General features: G+C 46.1%; 3 protein-coding genes across 5 annotated transcripts; 2 read left to right on the plus strand and 1 right to left on the minus strand.

Annotated features, from left to right (window-relative positions):
• Positions 1-695: 695 nt before the first annotated feature.
• Positions 696-9,877, plus strand: arhgef16 (Rho guanine nucleotide exchange factor (GEF) 16). The gene is made up of 15 exons (XM_040192633.2): positions 696-917; positions 1,552-2,189; positions 2,455-2,506; positions 3,044-3,213; positions 3,541-3,597; positions 5,009-5,169; positions 6,124-6,276; positions 6,357-6,486; positions 6,622-6,696; positions 6,818-6,910; positions 7,063-7,214; positions 7,896-8,078; positions 8,524-8,594; positions 9,122-9,223; positions 9,339-9,877. Exons 2-15 carry the CDS (start codon positions 1,626-1,628, stop codon positions 9,476-9,478), a joined length of 2,103 nt encoding a protein of 700 aa, XP_040048567.1. The 5' UTR covers positions 696-917; positions 1,552-1,625; the 3' UTR covers positions 9,479-9,877.
• Positions 9,876-14,927, minus strand: ybx1 (Y box binding protein 1). 3 transcript variants are annotated; one of them, XM_040192636.2, is made up of 8 exons: positions 14,283-14,927; positions 12,375-12,438; positions 12,074-12,107; positions 11,897-11,986; positions 11,477-11,770; positions 11,034-11,119; positions 10,511-10,798; positions 9,876-10,214 (listed from the first exon to the last, which is right to left on the minus strand). In XM_040192636.2, the coding sequence occupies exons 1-7, from the start codon at positions 14,386-14,388 to the stop codon at positions 10,558-10,560; spliced, it is 915 nt and encodes a 304-aa protein (XP_040048570.1). In that variant the 5' UTR covers positions 14,389-14,927; the 3' UTR covers positions 9,876-10,214; positions 10,511-10,557. The 3 variants fall into 3 exon arrangements, with proteins under 3 accessions (XP_040048570.1, XP_040048569.1, XP_040048568.2); XM_040192635.2 differs by having other exon boundaries at positions 14,268-14,735; XM_040192634.2 differs by lacking the exon at positions 14,283-14,927 and adding an exon at positions 13,159-14,221.
• Positions 13,206-17,683, plus strand: LOC144384577 (uncharacterized). Its single transcript, XM_078084326.1, has 3 exons — positions 13,206-13,345; positions 16,545-16,734; positions 16,904-17,683. The coding sequence occupies exons 1-3, from the start codon at positions 13,304-13,306 to the stop codon at positions 17,122-17,124; spliced, it is 453 nt and encodes a 150-aa protein (XP_077940452.1). The 5' UTR covers positions 13,206-13,303; the 3' UTR covers positions 17,125-17,683.
• Positions 17,684-18,691: the final 1,008 nt, after the last annotated feature.

Consider the following 18,691-nt stretch of genomic DNA (forward strand, 5'->3'; position numbering starts at 1 on the left):
TGTTTGTGTCGCCTCATGAATACAGAAACAATACAACGCAAATAAATGCTAACTGATGCTTTTAATGTTCAGTTTGTGTTGAGTTTAATTCCCCTACAGCAGAATTTGATTTAAATGAATACCACCAAAATATCATTATTGGCAAACTAATTGAAATGCTAAAGTGAAAAAGTGAATAAATAAAATAACAAAAAAACATGCTCCAGAGCTAAGTAGTACTAAGTATGAATATGTTGTTTCAGATGCTTTTGAACCAATTGACTGTTTGCTCCTTTGAAACAACGATAGGAAAACTCTTTCCACGCTTTCTGAAATGCGAGGATGCTAAAATGATTTGAATGCGCAACGTACTGAACACACGCAGTGTGAATTAATCAGTGACGAGGCTGTAGTTCCTCGTGTCCGCCGCCAGAGGGAGACGAAGACCGAATTGTTACTGATGAAGCAGACAGGATATCAACAAACATCAAAAAGTAAGAAAGAAATTTAAATTGATAGCAGATTTTAAAGAAGAAAAAAAGGAAAATATGTTATCTTAGTGTTTTTTCAAAACCATTACAATCCTGTGGCCAGTTCAAACCTGTTACCGGTACCATTTTTAAAGCCGTTTTTGTTGTTCATCGAAGTTCTGCGTCCCTTGAGACACCGTCAACTCCCAATAATAACGCAGATTTTTACTCGCTTTTTACCTGCCAGCTTTTCGAGGACAGATTGACACTCACCTGTGGTGACGTAGGCAGCGCGGCTTAATGAGGCCTTGGGACCGAAGAGGAAGTGAGCGGCCGATAAGAAATATGTGACCGAGCGGAGGAGGAGGAGGACGCGTCTGCACCGACCAGCAGCTCCCCGAAAACAAGCCGTTATACTCACTTCTCGTTTGGGACGCAGCCTGGTGTTCGTACGGTCACCTCACACAGGTAAGGCAGCTGTTCGTCTCTATGTATTCATTGAACTGCGGTCCCACCGCATTGTTATGAACCTTGTGAATGTGAGGCCGACATTTTCTGTTCCCACCCTAATCCTTCTGTCAGGCGCCGGAGTTTATTGCAAAGTTCGGATTGCGACTGAACAGACCCAACCGAGAAGGAACTTTGAACCGTCGGTGCCAAAGCAGCAATGTACTTTAAAACCGCGGTTATTGTTATTTAAGACTGTTTACTCTCTGTTGACGTGTTTATGAGACTTAAACCTGCAACATGCCGATGAAGTTCCGCGGTTCACGCGGCACGTTAAGAGCAGGCTGTTTATCAGAGAAAATTCTGATTTTTCTCCATATAGTTTATTTGGCGCACAGATTTGCCTGCCTGCTTTTCGTGTGGGCAAGTGCAGCGTGGGAGTGAGCGCTGAGTCACGGGGTCGAGTCCCGCGATATGAGAGTGTGTGTGTGTGTGTGTGTGTGTGTGTGTGTGTGTATTGGATCAATGGTTACACCTGGGAGCCCCACTGTGGGTCACTGCTGATATTTGAGCGTGTTACCCCACGTCTCCATCTACGATGCTAGTGTCTTCATGTTCCCTGCCAGATAGTCTGACTGTCCTCCCCCCTCCCCAGGAGACCCGTTCCATGTTGTAGGTGGCGGAGAGCTCCGTAGACCCGGGCTGAGGCGACGCCGCTGGGAGGACACCATGTCCCGCGGCCAGTTGGACAGCTGCGCGGGCGATCAGGCCCCTCTAATCCTGGAGAACCACTTCTCCACAGAACTCCATATATCTGAGCCCGGTGATGACGGCTTTCAGCCACGAAGCCCCCCCGCCGCCCAATCTGAAACCGCTAAACCCCCCGAAGATGTAGACCGGCTGGTTGTGCCTCAGCAGGTGGTTTTGAGCACCATGAGTCCTGCGGCGAGGAAGGTTGGCACGCGCCAGCTCATTCCCAAGAATTTATCCAGCCGGCCCAAACAGCGCCACCACACCACCGTGGTGACGTTCCCAGTGGGGCTGGAGAACTCCAGCAGTGGGACCCGGAGCCGTCACTCAACCCAGGGGCCAGATGTGTCCTGGGAGGACTACGACAGTGATGGAGACGGCTTCGCTCTGAGGAGGAACCGCAGGAACAAGTCCTACAGAGCGGCCGTGACCAGCCTGGACATTGACGCCATGGCGTCGGGACGAGGGCCCGCAGCCACGCTGAAACCCGTCCGCGAGGACCGAGCAGTCAGTCCCGGTCCATCTCGCACCCCTGGACGCAAGGTACGGGGCGGGGCGGGGGGGGGGGGGGGGTATTTATCAGCATAGCCAACAGCATCGGCGAGGACTTTGGTCAAATTCTCCTTGAGTCATACTAATGACGTCATGTCACACACAACTGTTTCCAATCTTCTACACCCACGAGTGTTGTTACCAGAGTACACGGAGGAAATGCGAGTCAGGACGGAAGAGAGAGAGGGAGAAAAATAACGAGCATTATTGAGGCCTGTGTATTGAAACTCCGGCTGTGCTGCCGTCTCCCCCACAGCGAACCCTGGGGAGAAAGAGGAACCAGCATCATCGCGGGTCCTTCAAAGATGGTACGTTCCCCATGTGTCACTCTGTCCACGTCGCCGAGTTTGGCTTTAGAACTACTTATAGCTGGGAAATGACGGGGACGTTTGTCTTTTTTTTTTCCCCATTGCAAATTGTAGTAGTAACATATGGATGCAATACAACTGGGACGTGGCTCAGAGAAGGGGGGGATCAGTCAGGATGAATGCCAGATTCTTCAGTCTTGACTTCATGTCCTGTCCCTTCAGACAGAGCCACTACCTCAGATATTATTTTGAGTAACATTCTGGGAATATTGTCATATTATTATGTTATCATATCATGTTATTACAATAAGATATATGAAATTAACTTATTTTAATGGATTTCATTCCCTCAGTCTTACGGATGAATATCTGAAAATTCTTCCTGCATAACCCAATTGTCCGATAACTATTTCAGTTTTCACACTTTGTTCTTAAAATTGTCTTTTCCAAATTGATAAGCGTTTTCTGTTGCAAAATCATCGCACGCTGAGACACTGCCTTGAAACTTAAGCGGCGTCCGTTGGTGTAAATCCTCAGCGACCCCGTGCCTCTACCAGGAGATCCGTGAGCGAGGGCTGCACTCCACCAACCGCGACGAGCTGCTGGACGACTTCGTGGTGGTGGAGGAAGCCCCCGCGGTGGAGGACCAAGGCATCGTGGTGAAGAGCTACCGGCCGGCGCAGCTCACATGGAGCCAGCTGCCACAGGTGAACCTCTAACTGCTCCGGCCTACAAAGCTGCTACTGGGGGGAGCAAAGCGGGGCAGCCTCGGACGTGTGTTTGGATCAATAATAGATACGTGGACAAAAACATAAACATTATGTTTCTATCAAAGAACCAATCAGACAGCCAAAGTGTTTTCCCATTCTTGCTCCTTTTTTCAATTGATTTAAAACGGTGTAATATAAAAAGCTTCCTGCATGTTTGTGCTGCTGCATAACTTGCCATGATGATGGCCAAGTTTAACTAACAAGCGCTTCGATGTACAGAACAATGTGGGGTTAACTATCTTTTTCTTTGTATCTCCTCTAAAGGTGAAGGACACTGGTATCCTGACACAGATCTCCGCTCAGGAGAGGAAGAGACAGGAGGTAGGTTGTCCTGTGTCGGCGTATGTTTGTGTGCTGGTGTGTACTGAGGAGACGGGCCGTGATGTCCTAGGAGGGATTTAATTTCCTGCAGGAAGCTGGACAGCTCGGATGCAGCTCAATGGCAGAACGTGCTTCAGTTCTCAACAAAGCACATTGTTCTTTCTATACGCAGCATTTTGAATTCACACAGCGATAGTAAATCTATTTTGTATAAGAGTTTCATGTACCAACTTTAAAAGTTTAAGACTTTAAAAACTACAATGTGATCCAACCAGTATTAATAGATGTGCATGTTCAGTTTTTGTTTACAATGGGTCAAAAGACACAGGATCATACATTTCCCATAATTTAACCCCAAAGTTTCCTTCCGCCATCAGTCCGCCCCCGGCCTCCGCAGATAAAACAAGTTGAGCTTTAAGAGCATCTCACAACAATAGAACTCCATGACACCATTGAGCACAGGCCGATTCTGCTTTTTCATATTGTGTCCTCACTGGCAGACGTGTCAATACCAAAGGTCCACCGCGTGTGGCCTATAGTGCTTTAAAGCCACACCCTGCCGTGTGATGTGTTGACTGCGTGCACGTTCTCGCTCTTCTCTACCTGACCCCCCCCCCCCATGGCAACTAATGCCACTTGTTTTAGGTACATTTTCCTAAAGCTTGGAGCTAACTGACGTGAGCTAAACACACCGCTCTTCTAGCGCGTATACTGTAATATTAGGACAAAAATAAATAAAAACTGTGCCTTTTTAGGAGGTGTGTAGGATCACCTAAAATCCCCATCCGAGGTTAAGTAAGCCCTCAAGTAATCTTAAAACGACAGTCAAAGTAATTCCACACTGCTATGAATTGATGATATGTTGCCATCTGCTGTTATTTTACATCTGGATAATTGGCAAACTATTCTTCTGTAATACATTGTGAAGTAGAAGCACAGTCTAAAACATCAACAGTAAATGTCCAATGCTGGTGTTACTCTTTAGCTAATACACCCTTCACAGTATTCAATATTTGCATGAAGAAGTCTGGAAAGCTGAACGGTAGTTTTCCCCACCGCGTCGCAATGGACCAGAATGCATTGCAGCCACATATGTTTTCCTGTGTGTTTGAGGGACACGTCTGTTGCACTTTCCTGAGCTGGAAGAAAGTCACTACTGCTGTGCTCTGTTTATCTATCAGTTAACCTGCACACGTTTCAATGCAGAAAATAAGGGTCGTTTCTCTGGATGTTGGGGTTTAAAAAAATTTAAAAAAGGGAAAGTGAGTTCCCAAAACAAATAAAAGACCCGACAATCAGAGATGCAATGTTTCCTCTTTAAAGTGTAAACTGAACAGCAAGTAAACTACATGTTGCAAATCAAAGTTCTTTGCATTCACACACACTTTGTATGTGTGTGGTCATTCGACAGGCCATTTTTGAGATCATCACATCAGAGCATTCGTACCTGCACAGCCTGGGCATCCTGGTGCGTTGCTTCAAGAGCAGCGACGCTCTGAAGAAAACCATGACCGCCACAGACTACCATCACCTCTTCTCCAACATCTCTGTCATTGAGCAGATCAGCAAACGGTGGGTGAAGCACCGTCTTTGTCTTTCTCTCAAAAGAGTTCACATACAAAAGAGATTTCTCTCCGTCTGTCTTTGCCAGATCGACAGAATCTGGTCTTTGCAGGTTTTAAACAGAGCTGCACATTTAGTGTTTTTTGTCGCACGTTGTATTCTCATCGAGATGTGGTGTGAAACAGAAGATTGGTTGTTTTCGACGTTTCAGGTAGCGTATTTGCCCTCATCATGTCCTGTGGGCTCCATCCACATGTTAAAACACGCGAGCCAAACTGGTTCTACCGCTCTGTGTTCTTCCCCAGCTTTCAGGTGATCAATGTGCTTGGGAACAGCGTGTGAGTGTGTTGCTTTGTGCACTGCCAGCTGCATTTGAATGGAAATAGAGTTTTAGCAGCAAGAAAGAAAACATTCAACACTTTCTGTTGTTGATCCTGTTCTGTGTTTCCAACAAAAACGGGTTGCATGAAGCCAGAAGGGTTTCTGAGTATCTGCGTGTGAGCGTTTTGTACTGCAGTTGCTTCCTGGGTTGGGCGGGTTTACCGGTGTCATTTTACTGCTTTTTGATGAAAAGGCACTTTGCAAGAGCAGAGCATAGTCACAGTGCCAATAATGGAAGAAGGCAGAAGGATTCACCTGGATCTTTATAGGAGGATGTTTTAAAAACGACAAACCAATAACTTCTCCCAGAGACACAATTGTTACAGAATGACAGTTTGTTACAACACACGTTACTTTGCTTAACGGAGTATATAATTGTCTCTGAATGTTTATCATTGAAATCACAACGCTAAGGAATTCCTCTGTACGTGTCAGTATCACATTCAAACAACCTGAGATTTAAAACCTAGACGTTACCCTACGGCCACACGGCTGTGTGCCCTGCTCAGGTAATCCGCCTGCGGGAGGAGCAACGCAGTCCTTTCTCTTCTTCGCTAAGCGCCCCCATCTCTTCTATTTCAGTTTCTTTGAGGATCTGGAACGGCGTCACTATGAAAACCCAGTGATCCGGGACATTAGCGACATTGTCCAGAACCACGCCGCCCACCACTTTGAGCCCTACATTGTCTACTGCTCAAACGAGACCTTCCAGCAGAGGACGTTGCAGAAGCTGCTGTGAGTGGCAGAACAAAATGTAGTTTTCTGCAGCAACACGGTAGGACGAGCTGAACGGTCTCCTCATTTCCGTCTACCAGGACCACAAACATTGCGTTCAAAGAGACCCTGAAGCAGATTGAAGGGAGCAGCGACTGTGGAGGCCTGCCCATGATCTCCTTCCTGATCCTTCCCATGCAGAGGGTCACCAGACTCCCACTTCTGCTCGATGTCAGTTTAAACTTTTTCCAAGTACATTCATTTAGTCAGCCTTCGACAAACAACTAAAGCCTTCTTGGGTCTAGAAGTAAACAACTACTACGAACTAAGTTTAATACCTGTTTTTTGTTTGTTCTCTCCTCGCAGACCATTTGCCAGAAAACTCCAAATGCGGCGGCGGAGTACTTTGCTGCTGTCTGGGCGCTGCACGCCATCAGCAAGGTAGCGCGATGCTGAGAAGACGCTCTTCATACCTCCATCTCTCAATCGAGAGTGGACTAAGAAGTCCGTTTCCAAGGTTGCGGTTATCATTTTGTCATTGTTGTGATTGCTAATTCAACAGTTGGTCACCAGCTGCAATGATGGGGCTCAGCGCATGGAGAGGACGGAGCAGATGTTCACCATCCAGAAACAGATGGATTTTGGTAAAATCAAGGTAAGCTCTGCTTCTGCTCAAAAGCCTTTCTAGGAGAGTGAATACGGAGTCCACAAGGTTTTGCTTGGAACATAATGGAACCTGGCTAAAGCTTTGGACTGATACTCATCATGTGACCTGAACTGATGCCGTTGGGTCTTGTGTCCCCGCAGCCATTTCCTCTGGTGTCGTCATCGCGGTGGTTGAAGAAGCGCGGCGAGCTGGCCTTCAACACCGAAGAGCTCAGCATCTGGAGGGCTTTCAGCAACAAGAGCTACTACCTGTTCCTCTTCAATGACGTGCTGATCGTCACCAAGAAGAAGAGGTCGGAGGTTTTGAATATTATGGACTTTACTTCTAAACCAATATTTGGTGCGGGGGGTATTCAGAAAACCTTAAACAACTAATTAAAAATGAGTAATTCGTGCAAGTATGTCTGCATAATCCCAAAGGATGGGGAGGAGTAGTGAGAAACCGAGAGAGGAGGAAATTGGTATTTGTTTGAGTACATTTGTACTTCCAACAACCAAATCCCTTCTCACTCTGGATAAAATAACCTAGTTGTGCATCTGCTGAAATGACAAGAGGAGCAGGAAGGCTGAGGGAACGAGCATGGATGTGGTGCATGCATACTTTAGATTTTTCAATCTTGCGTTCAGCTGGACAGACTACAGCTCTGTTTTCAGTTAGGGAGAAACCAAACAATGTCACCACGGAGGAAGGAGCTGCCCACAACAGTGGAGTCATTTTCAGGTTCGTTAAGGTGACACAGGGACCCGGTCATCGGGTCACTGTATCTAGGAAATGTTATTAGCGGAGAGTCACGGAATGTAGGTTAAAACTATGTGTTGTTTGCGTGCACAAAAATAGCGGCTAGGTTTCGCCACATCGGTGTGCAAAAAGATCATTTAGGGGAAAGAAAAACCAAATATTTCTGTGATCGTCCCTGCACAACTTGATCAAAGTGGTTCTCTAAAATCGGAGTTGAACCGGTTTGTGTACGCAGTGAGGAGAGCTTTGTGGTGATGGACTACGCCACTCTGCAGAATGTGGAGGTGGAGGTTGGTGAGGATGTAGAAGAACGAACGTCTTCGCCTGTCAAGAACAGCCCCTTTCTTTCCTTCAAGCTGCGCATGAGCAAGAACAGTGAGGGGCGAGCAGAGCAGATCTGTCTGGTGGCCGAGTCCAGGTAACCACGAACTACACATAAGCATAGTTGTTATTCCTCAACTGGGATATTGAGAACACATCGTTTAAGTATTGTGTGTAACGGTATTATTATAATCTGAAGGAAGGGATCTTTGTCATTTAACTGATCTTTCTCGTTGAATCACATTCACGTGTTCGACTTGAAGGTGTTTTCTCTAGTATGTCCATGTCCTGGAGGGGCTTTAGGGTCAAATCACCCGAAGAGCATGCAGTGCTTTTATTGGGAATAAGCAACAGCTGTAGTAGTAGTATCACATATGAATTACAAAACCACTGCTAAGAAAGGAAAACCTAATGTTTTGTATCTGTCGCCCTCTACTGACAGTTTCTATTCATAAACTCACTTCTTGAGTTCACACACATTTAAAATGCAATACTAACTCTGGAGTCACATTTAAGTGTTTGTCTTTGTCTCTGTTGCCAAGGGTGGACCGGGCACGCTGGATAGTTGCTCTTACCGAACACAAGCAGGAGGGAGTCTCTACTTGTAAAGGCGGTAAGTCGGCATGCTTTATTTACCAAGGGAGTCGTGCTTTAAAATAGTTTTGATCTTGATCAGTTTTCAGTGAAGGCCCGAGTGAGGAATGCTCATTTCATTTTTAAAGTATCTATGGAAGGAAATTTGTGCTGTACAGAAAACGGAACTGGTGCTCTTTCATTTCTAATGAGTTGTGTTAATAATGGCATCACATTTCAATACTCTTTTCCTTACACCCATTTTTAAACATTTTCTTGATCTGTGTGAAGCCTGACTTTGGATTTATAATAATCTAAATGCATAAATGGAATATATTCACAAGCTGCACTCAGTGTGTTCGTATGAGGGAAGTTGTTTTAAGTACTATTGATATTTGCCTTTGTTGTCAAAGGGCATTTCCCGGTAAAGTGACATATTCCAGGAAGTAATTTATGCGGCACACGTGTTTTTTACTGAACAGGTTTCTGGAACTTGAAATACAGGACACCATTCATTTCAAAGCTTTGCTTTCATGAATCACATTGCATTGTGGGGATGATTTTCAGGTCTTCCACAATATGAAGCCACCAAAGCCTACATGCCAAAGGAGCCGGATGAGTTGGGTCTGCAACAGGCGGAGCTTGTCATTGTGATGCAGAAAGAGGAAGGTATGTACTCAGTTAGCGCCATTATAATGCTTCATGCGTAGGCAGTGAGCCCCCCCCTGCCTATAATTCACTGAAAAGAAAGGGGGCTTAAAGGCTAACAGTCTGCTCTTCGTAGCCTGGTGCTACGGGGAAAGAATGCGAGACGGAGAGACGGGCTGGTTTCCTGCTGCCTGTGCCACAGAGATCACCAACGCCACGGCCATCGAGAACAACGTGCAACGCATGAAGCGCCTGCGCAAAGAGACCAATGTCTGAGCGACTCTCAGCATGTACAAGATAACACAGTGAGGTGGCCTGGGTTGGATGAAGACCATGGTTTGTTACTAAGGTTATATGGTCTTAGCAACCAATTAAATCTTACCATCAGGTTATACCTCATTGCAGAGCTGTGAGAATTTTTTTCCCCGCCTTGTGTAGCCAATGGAGCGCAATAGCAAAACACAGTGGCCTGTTGCTGCATAAATATACCAAATCTTACTTGAAGATGTCCTTGCTTTATTAAATTAGCTTAAGACGCAGAACAATGTAGTGCAAAGTGTCAATTCAAGAATCAGGTTTCTATTCACCCTGGTTTTAATTTTTTTTTTATACAAATGCTGTATTGTATATGCAAAAATGAAATAAAATCTAGTATAAATAAAACACTCAAGACTTCCTGGTTTCTGGACTTTTATTTGAGCTTGCATTTTGTTAAAATGTTTGATTACATAAAAAGTTATTTAAAAATGTCAAACTGACCATTTATCAAATTCCATTTCTTTAAAAACCATTTGGTGTAAAAACTTAGGACAGATTTAGAAAAACATTTGCTGTTTCCCCAAAAACGTTTAGCTGTCACATAAAAATAATGGGAAAAAAAACAAGTCTGCATAGATTCTGCAGGCAATTGGTGGTAATCTGGTCAAATGCATGGTGCAAGCTTGTGACGATCGTCAAGTCAAATCTTTATTGCTCAGATCTTGTTTGATGTTTCATCTTGTTGACAAAAAAACTGTAAAAGAAAATTAGAAAATTAGTCAATTGTTCATCTGTGTGCTGCATTTTCAATCCTTTGGAGCGTTGTCTCGACACCTGAATCCAAAGCTGCTGTGGCCATTATAAAGAATGAATATTTAGGGGCTCTACGGCACTGAACAGTTCGCTTTATTATTTAGTCACTGCATTAGATTAGCTGTTCAATATTAATGTGCCATGTTTCTAGGATATAAACCATCTACTCAGCGCTGTCTAAATCCACATATTTGCGAAGCTTATGGAAATGATTGGCCACGGTGGTGTTGCACTTACCCGGACGATGGTAAAAGATGGTAGGTGCCGGTGGGCAGGTTATTTTCCTACTCAGCCCCACCCTGCTGGGCCTCGGGAGCGGACGTTTTCTCTGCAGGTGGGTCACCTCCTGTCTTGGCCTCCTTGGTCTCCTGGCCGGGTTTGCCATCAGACTGTGGACGTCTGCGACGGTAGTTGAAGTTACGGCGGTAGCGCCGCTGGCGGGGCTGTTGGTTCTGGCCGTCTTCAGCGACCTGATTCTCCTTGTCCTCCTCGCCATCGCGCACTGGTCTGGGACGGGGTGGACCCCTGGAGTGAAGTAAAATATACATGTCACGTACAGTGAGGCTAAGGCACAACAAAATTGCTCGAAAAGAAATGTACACTAGCAAAATTTGAGGGTGGACCGCAATAAAAGAACAGCTTCTCCGGCCAAACGGGTGGCATTTAATAAATCGAGTCTGCGATTTATTTTTTACTTGGGAGCCCAATGCTGTACTCTTCAATTGTTGCAGCCCCACGTCAATGAAGCCAACACGCAAACCTTGGTCGGAAGCCTCTGTAGTAGCTCTGCCTCGCTGGTTTGTTGCCCTGGTCCGGACCTCCTTGGCCCTCGTCGCCCTCTCCTCCCTGAAAGCAAATAAATTCAACAACTTACATGCAGCTTTTTCCAAAGCCAGCACATAAGCAAACGAACCGTGTAATGAAACTGGCTGTTGAGGCTGACAGAAGAACATCAGGTAGCTCCAACAAAGCTGAGATTAAATATTGTCCAGATCTGATATACCAAAACTTTTCTATTCACAACAATGTGACTATTGAAATGAGATTGAGTTGTGGATCCATTCAACATATCAAATTGTCCCCACTGGGTGCTGGGTGCCTGCTCCATAATGGAAGTCCTGTGATGGCATACCTCAGTCATATCCCCACGTGGTGCATGGGGAGGAGGGAAGGGAAGGGGGGTGTACTGTAGCGTCTACGTACAAAGTATGGTGGGTAGCGCCGTCTGCCAGGGTAAGCGGGTCTGCGCTGCTGCTGCTGTGGTTGCTGCTGCACATCTCCTTCAGGGGCGCTCTCACCCCCATCTCGGCTGCCTTTGTCACGACCTCCGCTGCTTGGCTCACCCTCTCCGTCACTCTGGTAGTTGTCTGGATATTCTCCGGCACGAGGAGGGCCCCTTCTTCGGGGATAGCGCCTATAGCGGTTCCTGTCGGCAGCGTATTTACTTCCCTGGACTGCGATGCCTCCTGGCCCAGTGACATTTGCCGCCTCTGCTCCCTTTAAAAAACAAAAAAGGGAAAAAAAAAAAACATGTTTATTACCAAATGAATTATCTAGAACTAAATTCAGAACTTTGGACCTAGTAAAAATACAGATTGTGTTACCAACCAAAGTACAGCTTACCTTCTCTCCCTCAACTACATCAAACTCCACAGTTTCCCCATCTCCAACACTGCGAAGGTATTTCCTCGGGTTGTTCTTCTTGATGGCTGTCTAAAACCAATCACAGTTCAGCTGTGAGATTTTATATTCATGATCAATACAAAACAATGAGGAATATTAAATCTAGATACAACTTACCTGGTGTACAAAAACGTCCTCCTTTGTATCATTCCTTAAAAATAAAATATAAATAAAAATATTGGGGGTTGGTATCATTTGAGTTAGCCAGATCTCTTTGAGACACAGAATGCCACAATATATCTGCAGACAGATTTGAACTAAACCAGGAAGTGTACGGATAAGTAGTGAGCAACAGCAGCAGACAAATTGTCAGGTCAGCTTTGTAAGCAAATCAAAGCCTTAATAGGATTGGGAATGTTCCTTCACACAGATGATAACGGGGTCTTTTGGAGGCCTACACAGAGTTGGGTCCACTTACCGATTGATAAACCCATATCCATTCCTGACGTTGAACCACTTGACTGTACCCAGGACCTTTGTTGCTGCAAAAAGACACAACAAGAAATTGAGTTTAAGCTTCCCCATTTCATTTAAAAGTAGTTTAAATAACATGTGTACAAATAAACCTTCCAAAACAGCTTGTCCATGACCCAGAACATCAATATCAACAAGAAACAGTAAAACAATCAAACTACGAGAAAGATGATGAAAAACTAAGCCGGCCAGATAATGTCGAAGCTATATTTAACCCCCGACTGTCACCCTTTTTATAGCCCCTGGTGCTTAGGGGTACCCGGTGCCAGCTGCACTTAGTGTGCGGTATGAAGCGGGAGCTTTAGGGCCCAGTAATGACTGCGCTATTTCTAATGTGGAACGCAAGATTAGTAGCCATCCAAAATACCCGTGCATTTGTTTTATAGAGCTGCGTTAGGGCGTAACGTTATACTAGAGGTGAATGCAGCAACAAACTCAAGGCACTTTAACCACTGACGTTTCCAATTCTCGTCACTACGGACCCACTGCCCCATTTTAAACCGCACGACTCACGAGCGTTCACACGTGGTAGAGTCGCTCCCGGACACGTTAGCATGCAGCGAGCCCAGCTGGCTTGTTAGCACGGTAGCTAACGGAGGCTCAACCATGTGGTTGGATTAAAGCCAACCCGCAAAAACAACAGTCTCCCATCCGATAAAACGTATCGGGAACTCATGTTACGTAGGAAAACAAATAAACACGTATGCGTCCCTGTGGTGTCCACATACGCGATATTTCAGTCCCGAAAGAACTCCGCGAAATCACACGGCGGACATTTTGAGTTGCCCCTCCAGCCATGTAAATAGCTAGTGCAGCTTCGTTAGCCAACAAGCTATCGCCGCTGTGGAGTAAGCTAACGCTAGGCCCTCGAACATGGGCACAATTCGACAACCGTTGACAGTTGCATTCAATTACGTAAGTAACACGGGCACCCAAATATTTTCCCACGAACATGTGAGGCCCACGTCAGAGGATACGTGTCGACTGGTTTTTGAGACACATTTACTTCTAACGCGGAACCAGACGCTTTCTTGCGAACAAAGGGACGTTATGCCGCTTACACTGGCTTGCTCCTTACGACAGAAATCATGGCCGGTTAGGTGAACCGCGCGGAATGAGTTGGTGTTCCACCATGATATTCGACTAGCCGTTACAAAACGGGCAGCCAACGTTCCAACGGCTTTTATTTCGAATGTGCGGCGAGCGGCGTAGCCGTTGGTCTCGATACACCGGTCCTCCGCACAACCTCAGCGCTCGTGCCCGTGACGGCCAATCGGTAACACGGCATTCCGTGGCAGCGGTTAGACGTTGGAAGGCCGGTAAACGGCAAATATTAACCGTTGGGATCAAAATGACGGCTTTTGCCAACCGGATATTATTTAATTAAGTGTCACCGAGAAACAGTTTATATTTATACGTATCGTTCGCCAAAGCTACCTAGATTACAACTGGCATTTGTTAGGAGCTATGCAAACTGTGTTGCTAGCTAACGCCAGGACGTTTCGCCACCACGTAGAAATTGATTATTATACTCATGATATGATCAATGATGGCCCATACACAATTTATTACAGACATCCCACAAATGTGGGTTATACATAAACATATTTAAGAAGCGTATGGCTACTTTGGACAAGATTAATGTGTATTTTGCCCAATTTCAACGGACGTTGAAATGATTTAATGTGGGTTACAGTAGCATTGGTTGATAGCATTGATTCAACGGTGAAGTGCCCGGGGGGTTGGAAAGTTAGGGTTTGCAACCACCGCTTTTGCGCATCGCCTCTACAGGGTTCAACACCACGTTCGCTAATGTAATGTTAGCTAACTAGCTCACTTCCAGTAGCCATACCGATGACCTTCTTATCCGCCGCGGAAGCTGCGGCTGCCGGGCTGGATGGGCTCTCCTCATCGGCAGGGGCATCGGGCGGTTGTTGTGTCTCGGCCTCGCTGCTCATGGTTACTACTGGTTGGTAACGACTTCTGCCGGCGGCGGCTCTCTGCTATGTTTCCCGGTGCTAGATGGTAACCTGGGCCGGCGGTGGTAGGGGCAACTGCCTTCGGGCTCTCTGCTTTCCTCTTTCCGCTCCCGTTGCCGATCGAACTGGGCAGAGTGAGCAATTGTGCCGGGGAATGTTGCCGGCTACTGGTCCGCCCAACTACTCTTGCAATTGGTTGGAATCGGTGGTGAAGAACAAGACGCATTTCCATTGGCCGAGATAGCTGTCATATTTGGATGAACGAATCGCCGCTGAACTGGATTGGCTAAAAGAGCTTGTACCTGTTCATTCTCACCGCCCGTAGTGATGTCAAAAGCAGACAAGTCACAGAAAACTGTGACACTTTTATTTGGGAAGCGTGTCTGCTCGGTTGTGTTTCTTTTGACAGATTTAACAAAACGTAAGAACTACGTGTGTTACTAAGCTATCCTAGCATCAAATTGTATAATCAAATTCTCTAAATAAAAAAGCCATACCATTTTGAGATGGCCTTCAGTTAATGCTTTTAATCTTCAGTTGTCTTAAAACTTTGTCCAGTTTTTGAAAAAAAATTATCATTTTGTAAACTGGGTGTGTGGTTGTGTGTATACCTCCCATCATTTATATAAAATATAATTTGGACACTGTTACCATGTAAATGCATCCCCGTTGAAATATAACACGAGATGACTAACCCAATTCAAGGCAGGATGAGGAAAAACGTGATATTTTTGTTGGAGCCAAAATGCAGGTTTTGGTGATTTTTTTTTATCTTGAGAGAAACACCGGGTGAATTGGGGCATGCAGTTCCCACTCATGAACACACTGTGGCACATTATCATAAAAATGCATTTAGGAAAGTGCCTGCTAATGGTGTGCATGGGAAGCAGACCATTTTTGACCGCGTCGCAAGTGTCGCGTGAGGTTCCTGTAGTTAATTTAGTGTGGAAAAATACTTAAGTAAAAGTACAAAGTACTCTTCTAAAAAACTACTCAAAGTACAAATTACTTTTTAACCAAAGAATGTTTTATTGCATCGTCAATAGCAGACATGCGATGTATAAAATTCAAATTCAAAGCACATTTCTCAGACGAACAATATAGCAAAATTAAAGGCAGTTTTACGGTGGCCGACACGTGCAAACGCGTTGCAAACTTCAAAACACATGCAAGAGAGAAACGCTGCAAGTTCACTCAAAACACAACGGAAGTTCGCCAGGCGACTAGGGGGTCCGGACCTGTGGGATAGTGGATGGACTATGGGAGATCGACAGCGAGTTGGCCTTTGCTTATATTACGTCTTAGAATAATTGGCGCGGGCGCGAACTGACAGCCAATGAGGATTTGCATTGGAAAAAAAATCTGACGGTTTGAATACTATTTTAAATTGTGGGCATACTCAATAGTAGGGCTGCAACTAACAATTATTTTGATAATCGATTAATTGGTCGATTATTTCGGATGAATCAGATAGAAAAAAACAGCATTCAAAACTTTCATTTACAACCCTTTCTTTCCCTTTCCCATTGCAAAAATACTTCAGAAAGTACAGGTTGCTCCGAACATAACAATTCATAAAGAAAAATACAAATCAGAAAATTTAACAAACTTGTTTTAACTTGTTCTCTGTACTCTGTAGCACAATACCGCCATTATTAAAACGAAGAATGTTTACGAGAGAACGGATCAGATTTAAGAACTTTTGTGGGAAGAAATGCGTAAATAAGGCCGCTTATAAAAGGCGTCATTGGCGGACTATAAGGACGCGCGGATGGCCTCTGATTCATGGAGGGAGATCTCCGCAAACTCCGGTTTGCCGGACGAGAGGTGCACAAAGCTGTGGAGGAAAATACGGGACAAATGTGTTCGCGATGAAAAGCAGCAGGGGCAATAAAGTCTGCTCCTTTTCATCGCGGACACAATTGTCCCATATTAAGACCAGGGAGTCTTTCGCGGGAGTCTTCGGGGCGGCTGAATGCGGCAAACTTCTTGTGCTATTTTTAATAATGTGTTTGACCCCTTTACTCGTACCTGTTCGAATCTCTTCCCGCAGATACTACAGGCCTCGGGCTAGATCCGCTCTCTATCGTAACCTCTCCTCTCTCACCTATCCCACCCGCTCCACACACATCCAGCACCTCGTCACAGGAGGCCTCTGGAACTGCCAGTCAGCTACTCGCAAGGCAGACTTCATCTCCGGCTTCGCTATCCAGCAGTCGCTTGACTTCCTCGCTCTCACCGAGACCTGGATCACACCTGAGAACACATCCACCCCAGCTGCTCTGTCCTCAGCCTTCTCCTTCAGCCACACACCCAGCCCTACTGGTAGGGGTCGTGGCACAGATTTACTCATTTCACCCAAATGGAGCTTTTCCCTTTACTCGCTTTTCCCTTTACCCTCTTCCACCATCCACCCTACTGTCTTTCGAATTCCATTCTGTAACAGTTACTCACCCAGTGCAATTAACCATTGTTGTCCTTTACCGTCCGCCAGGCTCCTTGGGTCATTTCTTGGAAGAACTGGACATTCTCGTGTCCAACCTCCCTGAAAATGGCCTTCCGCTCATCCTCCTGGGTGACTTCAACATCCAGACAGAGAAGTCATCTGACCTCTTACACCTACTTTCTTCTTTCGCTCTGTCACTCAGTCCCTCTCCTCCTACTCACAAAGCCGGCAATCACCTTGACTACATCTTCACTGGACTTCACCACTAACCTCTCTGTAACTCCACTTCATGTGTCTGATCAATTCTTCATCCCCTACTCTCTATAACTAACAACCCCACCCGAATCAACTGACTCTGTATCTGTTCATTGCAATATTTGCTCCCTCTCTCCCTCCTCCCTAGCATCCTCTGTCTGCTCTCCCTTCAACAAACTCCTCTCAACTCGTTCCTCCTCTCTAGACTCTCTGCCCTCTTACGACACGATGGGCTGGCAAATCCCCTCCGGCTCTGTGGCTGTCTGAACCGGTGCGCGCCATGAGAGCCACCATGTGAGCATCGGAAAGGAGATGGCGTAAATATAAACAACCTGATGACCTGCTTGAATTTCAATCTCTACTCTCCTCTTTTTCTGCTGCCAAAAGCTCTTTCTACCAATCCAGAATCGAATCTTTATTTTCTAACCCCAAAAAAGTCCTTTCGATCTTCTCCAACCTCCTCGAACCCCCTAGTCCTCCTCCCCCCTCCACCCTTCGTCCGGGTGACTTTGTCAACTACTTTACCAAGAAAATTGCTGACATACACTCCTCTTTCTCAAACCCACCTCCCACTTCTTGCGTCCCACTGACTTCACCTCTATCATCCTCAATTTCCTCTTTCACCCCCCTGTCTCCTAACCAAATTCTTACCCTAGTAACCTCTCCCCGTCCGACCACCTGCCCTCTTGACCCCATTCCATCACATCTTCTACAATCTATCGCACCTGACCTTCTTCCTTTCCTCACCTGTCTCATCAACAATGCTCTGTCATCTCGCTGTTTTCCCAATTCTCTGAAGGAGGCAAGAGTTAACCCTCTTTTGTTCAAAACTCTTGAACGTGCAATTTTTAACCAAATCTCCACCGTAACGACCTCCTTGACCCCCACCAGTCAGGTTTCATGGCAGGCCACTCCACAGAGACTGCTCTCCTTGCTGTCTCAGAGCAACTCCACACTGCTAGAGCCGCCTCTCTCTCCTCTGTCCTCATCCTTCTGGACCTCTCTGCTGCATTTGACACGGTCAACCACCAGATCCTTATTTCCTCCCTTCAGGAACTTGGTGTCTCAGGCTCTGCTCTCTCCCTTCTCTCGTCCTACCTCGACGGCCGCACCTACTGAGGATCTGTGTCGGAACCTTGTCCTCTTACTACTGGAGCTGACGGTCAACTTTGGCAACTCCATGCTAACGCCTACTTTAACCGCTAACTCGACAGCCAACTCTCCCTGACTCCCAACATCACTGCGACAACACGATCCTGTAGATACACGCTCTACAACATCAGGAGAATACGTCCCCTTCTCACTCAGAAGGCAGCGCAGGTACTGATTCAGGCTCTTGTCATCTCTCGCCTGGACTACTGCAACTCCCTCCTGGCAGGTCTCCCTGCCACCGCCATTCGACCTCTGCAGCTCATCCAGAATGCAGCAGCTCGACTGGTCTTTAACCTTCCGAAATTCTCCCACACTACTCCACTCCTCCGCTCTCTTCACTGGCTACCGGTGGCCGCCCACATCCAGTTCAAAACATTGGTGCTCTCGTACCATGCTGTGAATGGATCGGGTCCAGCTTACATCCAGGAC

The sequence above is a fragment of the Gasterosteus aculeatus genome, chromosome 2 (assembly GCF_964276395.1).
Source record: "Gasterosteus aculeatus chromosome 2, fGasAcu3.hap1.1, whole genome shotgun sequence".
NCBI lineage: Eukaryota > Metazoa > Chordata > Actinopteri > Perciformes > Gasterosteidae > Gasterosteus > Gasterosteus aculeatus.